This window comes from Suncus etruscus, chromosome 9, assembly GCF_024139225.1.
Source record: "Suncus etruscus isolate mSunEtr1 chromosome 9, mSunEtr1.pri.cur, whole genome shotgun sequence".
NCBI lineage: Eukaryota > Metazoa > Chordata > Mammalia > Eulipotyphla > Soricidae > Suncus > Suncus etruscus.
The window spans coordinates 54366494-54371379 of record NC_064856.1 but is presented as its reverse complement, the minus strand read 5'-3'; the positions used below and the strand labels follow the sequence as shown (position 1 = coordinate 54371379).

Sequence of the window (4886 nt, the reverse complement as noted above, 5' to 3'; positions counted from 1 at the left end):
TTTGGTATTATTCAGTGACTACTCCAAATGATACAATTCTGGGGTTCTATGAATGCTATTTGGAACTGAAGTTTGAACCAGAGACTTGGGCTTGCAAAGCACACACAATAGTCCTTTGTACTATCTCCCTGGCTTTATTCTTTACAATTCTTTATTCTTCCTGTATATGCTAGTATTATAGAAGAAGAAAGATACAAAAATTAATTATAAAATTTAGTAGTTAGGTCCTAGTCCTACTCTGAAAGGTTCTATTAGTATGTTTTAAAAATGACCATCTGATCATTTTCCTAGTGCATTGTAAACCTACCACTGTATCAAACATTTCAAAGGACAGCAAATTGACTTGTCAATTCCTATATAAACTATAAAAGGAAATACTATATTTTTATCTTTCACATTATTGAGGAACTAATCTCATGAGTGAATGAGCTCAAAAAGCCAGGTGATCAAATAGGCATTCTTAGATTAAGCTATTAACCCACAGGACCATTAGATCATATGCAACAAAGAGCAAATGAATGAAACATGTCCATGTATTAATTTATGCACTGGGCAGAGTAAAATTTGTGTATGCTTCCCTTGAGAATGAAGTGAAAGTAAATCAGAATCCCTTGGGCTCTATCTACCTCTTACCCACACTAAACAACTCCTAGGAAAAAAATAAATGGGCTATCAGTCTGTTCACTAATCCTAATGATTTTCCTTCACTTTTTAAGAGGATTTTGTATGTCTATCACCACAATCTTGTGATTTTCTGTGAGCTTGTGTTAACAATCTGTCTTCTGTTTCTTTGATGCTGTAATCAAGAATAAGTGAGTGATAATAAGTTATGGAAGGGATTTGTTATGTACTAGGAGAACAAGAAAAAGAAAAGGAAAAGTTTGAACTCCATTTTTAGAAGCTGAGTACTGGGTACAATATTTTTTTGAATATTTTTTGTTGTTGTTGAACAATTCTAATTTATGAGTTGACACCAGAGTTCTCTCTGCACTTGAATACATCCTACTTAAATTGGATATCAAAAGATTATATTAGAGTTATAGTTATACATGTACATATTGGGTTTGGAATGGGCATAAAAATTGTAATGAACTTCTGCATAAGTTATGTAACAAGAATTAAGGTGGGTAAAGTTATGATAATTTGTATATATGCTTCTGTTAAGTTTTATTCTTCATTTTTTTCTCTTCATTAATATGGTGGTCAAATTTCTATTGATATAAACATGATTTAATAAACTTTATAGCATACTAATTTATGCCAGATACATTTTCGAGGATTTTCTTTTTTTTTTTTTGCTATTGTTATTTGTTGTTTTCTTGTTGTTGTTTTTTTGTGTGCTTTTTTTGTTTTGTGGGTTTTTTTTTGGGGGGGTCACACCCAACAGTGCTCAGGGGTTATTCCTGGCTCTGTGCTCAGAAATTGCTCCTGGTAGGCACGGGGGACCATATGGGACGCCGGGATTTGAACCGATGACATTCTGCATAAAAGGCAAACGCCTTACCTCCATGCTATTTCTCCGGCCTCTCGAGGATTTTCTTACTTTATCCTAAAAGATCTATAAAATTATCCTTAAAAATTGTGAAACTAAGAAGGAAAACTTAAGAAGCTTTTGCAAGTTAAAAAAAAAAATGTTCACAAAAAGTGAAATAGACCTGGAAGTTTTTAGCTTTCTCTCTCCACAACATATACTTTATGTCAATATTCTATGTGTGAAAGAAATGGATAGAAAAATAAATGAACTTTGCCCTTAAAATAATGTTATGTGGGCAAAATTTATGATGATAAAATGTGTAAGGAATGCAATATAAATCAGAGAATGCCTAAAGCTACAAGACTTAAACATGTTAAAAACGTTACAAAAATTAGTAAGAAAATCCTTGAACACCACAGAATAAATATTATTATTAAGCAATTAATTTCTTAAGTGATCAATAGGTATATGACAAGATAAATGAGTAAGATTTAGCTGCCTGTATCTTTCCTGTCGGTGGACATGCTCCAGACTCTGTATTCACACAATAGAAAAGATCCACAAAGACAAATTACTTTTTAAAATAGAAGTTTTTAGTAATAGTGTCAAGGTCAGCATGTTAGGATAACTTACAGATGTGTAAATATATATTTATGTAAAATAGTGTATCAGATATTTTAAAACCTTTTTTTCTTTAGACAAAAACTAGCTGCAGGGTAATTTCCATTCAAATTAAGTTACATACACTAGCATACCTTAGACTTCAAATACAGTAATTCTGTTAGAGCTTGCAGAGTTTATTATAATATTTTATTTAATAAAGGGGTGCTGACCTCAAAACTTTAATTAGTATTGCCATCAAGTAGCCTTGAAAAGAGCAAATAACTACTCTGTACAAATGACAGTCCAAACTGAAATTAAGAATACATAAACCAATAATGTCTAATAGGTCAAATAAAGTATAAATCAATTCATGGAAAAGTATAAACCATAAGTTGATAATATGTATCAGTTTTATACTGCATAAGAGAGATTAATTGTAGTTAATCTGGAAAATAGAATAAAATAACAGGAAGGTAATCTCTGAATAGACTGACTATATATTCATCAGTATTTGAGAAATTCTGACATGTACAAGAATTTTTCTATTATTAGACTAGCCTTCCACTCCAAAAGATTTTCACTTTAGAAACTTAATGACACGGTCTCTTTATCTAGGAGTGAATAATGATGTATAGTTGGAAATGAGAGACAAATGAAAATGACTTAAATGACTAAATTTAATTTGTCGCTCTCTGTCCTCAGGATATAAATTTTGTACAATTGTAATCTTCCAAGGATATGTTCAACCAGAGCAGCTACAACCCAGGGACCTTTATTTTGGTTGGAATCCCAGGCTTGGAGAAATTCCATGTGTGGATCGGAATTCCCTTCTTTATCATTTACATAGTGGCTGTTGTGGGAAATTGCATCCTTCTCTACCTTATCGCAGTGGAACGGAGCCTTCATGAACCCATGTTTTTCTTTCTCTCCATGCTAGCCATGACTGACCTAATTTTGTCCACTGCAGGTGTTCCTAAAACACTGAGTATCTTTTGGCTTGAGGATAGAGCAATCACATTCCCAGGGTGCCTTACACAAATGTTCTTCCTTCATTATAGTTTTGTCTTGGATTCAGCTATTCTGATGGCAATGGCCTTTGATCGCTATGTGGCCATCTGTTCTCCCTTGAGATACACAACTATCTTGACCCCCAAGACCATCATCAAGATTGTTGTGGGTATCTCTTTTCGGAGTTTTTGCATCATCCTGCCAGATGTTTTCTTGCTCACACGCCTACCTTTTTGCAAGACACGCATCATTCCCCACACATACTGTGAACACATAGGTGTTGCCCGACTTGCTTGTGCTGACATCTCCATCAACATTTGGTATGGCTTTTGTGTTCCTATCATGACAGTCATCTCAGATGTGGTTCTCATTGCGGTCTCTTACACTCTTATCCTCTGTGCTGTTTTTCGTCTGCCCTCCCGAGATGCCCGCCAAAAGGCCTTGGGCACCTGTGGTTCCCATGTCTGTGTTATCCTCATGTTTTATACACCTGCCTTTTTCTCCATCCTTGCTCATCGTTTTGGACACAATGTTTCACGCACTTTCCACATCATGTTTGCTAACCTCTATATTGTTATCCCACCTGCACTCAACCCCATTGTATATGGAGTGAAGACTAAGCAGATCAGAGATAAAGTCATACTCCTGTTTTCTACCAAGGTTTCAGAATAATGTTCATTGTTCATTAAAAATGCTATTATAAATTTATAGTGTGCATATATATTAAGATGTTTTTTAAAAGTAAATACTGAAATTGATAGGTTACTCCATGTATGCATGTTCTATAATATAATCAATGTAAATGACCATGTTTATATATTTGAGTAATTCATACTTAATTCTTTTTCAAGAAGACGTTTTCTTTGGAATATGTCGTCATGATCAGGAAAAAATGAGGAAAAAATTGTGCTACTTTAAGTAGAAAAACAATACAATTTTGAATACTAAGTTGTAGTTATATGGGGGAAAATATTGTTAAAGTGAAAGTATTTTCCAGAAATTTCTTAGAGCATAAAGGCTAATTTCAGACTTTCACAATACTTTATTCTAATTTTGTCTAAGCTATCACATTTTTCTCAAATGTACCCTCGATCCCAAATAAAATAGAGAATTATAGAACTTTAAACACAAATTCGTTATAAGCAGGCATTTTTATCAGCAGTACTATAATGGGAATATACTGTGCAAGGAATTTTAGCAGAAATGAGGGCAAAAACTATCTTTAACTCTTTAAAACAATTTGATAATGTGAACTGCAGAGATAGCTCCAACAGAATATAATAATTACTGAATGCAATTGAATTTTTGAGGAGAGGAGTAATAAATAATTTCTCAAATAAGTTCATTTGGACACCTAAGTTGTCATTTACACATTTTCTTAGGCTTATAGAGCTGTTATTAAGAGATTTTATTCCTTGATAGCATGACAAATTAAGTTCAAGATTTATTTGCACTGGGAAGAGAGAAGCTGAGAAAGTCATCAGTACATGGTTGTAAAATATGTGATATGTATCCCATTTCATACATATTATAATTGAGAATATTTGTACATTGTGATCAGGGTGCATTTAATAAGTCTTTCCTAAAAATCAATATTGTGAATTGATATAGAAATAAATTAAGGAAATAAAAGAATTCAGGAGTGTCTGGAGTAGAGTGAAGAGATTGGAAAATGTAAGGGCTATGTCCTATAGGAGGGCTAGATTCATCAGACCTCTTTCTTGAAGAAATTGATGCTCATAAAAATTTTTGATTTTTAAGGCACACAGAAAGGAAATTTAAATGTAAATCAAGAAAAATT

General features: G+C 33.1%; 1 protein-coding gene across 1 annotated transcript; it reads left to right on the top strand.

The window, feature by feature from the left end:
- The first annotated feature begins 2815 nt into the window (after window positions 1-2815).
- On the top strand, window positions 2816-3757 carry LOC126018249 (olfactory receptor 52H1). The gene has a single exon (XM_049780393.1). The coding sequence runs from the start codon at window positions 2816-2818 to the stop codon at window positions 3755-3757; it is 942 nt and encodes a 313-aa protein (XP_049636350.1).
- The last annotated feature ends 1129 nt before the right edge of the window (window positions 3758-4886 follow it).

Excerpts from the sequence above, each read along its gene's own strand:
- LOC126018249 (XM_049780393.1), top strand. The coding sequence starts at position 2,816 with ATGTTCAACCAGAGCAGCTACAACCCAGGGACCTTTATTTTGGTTGGA.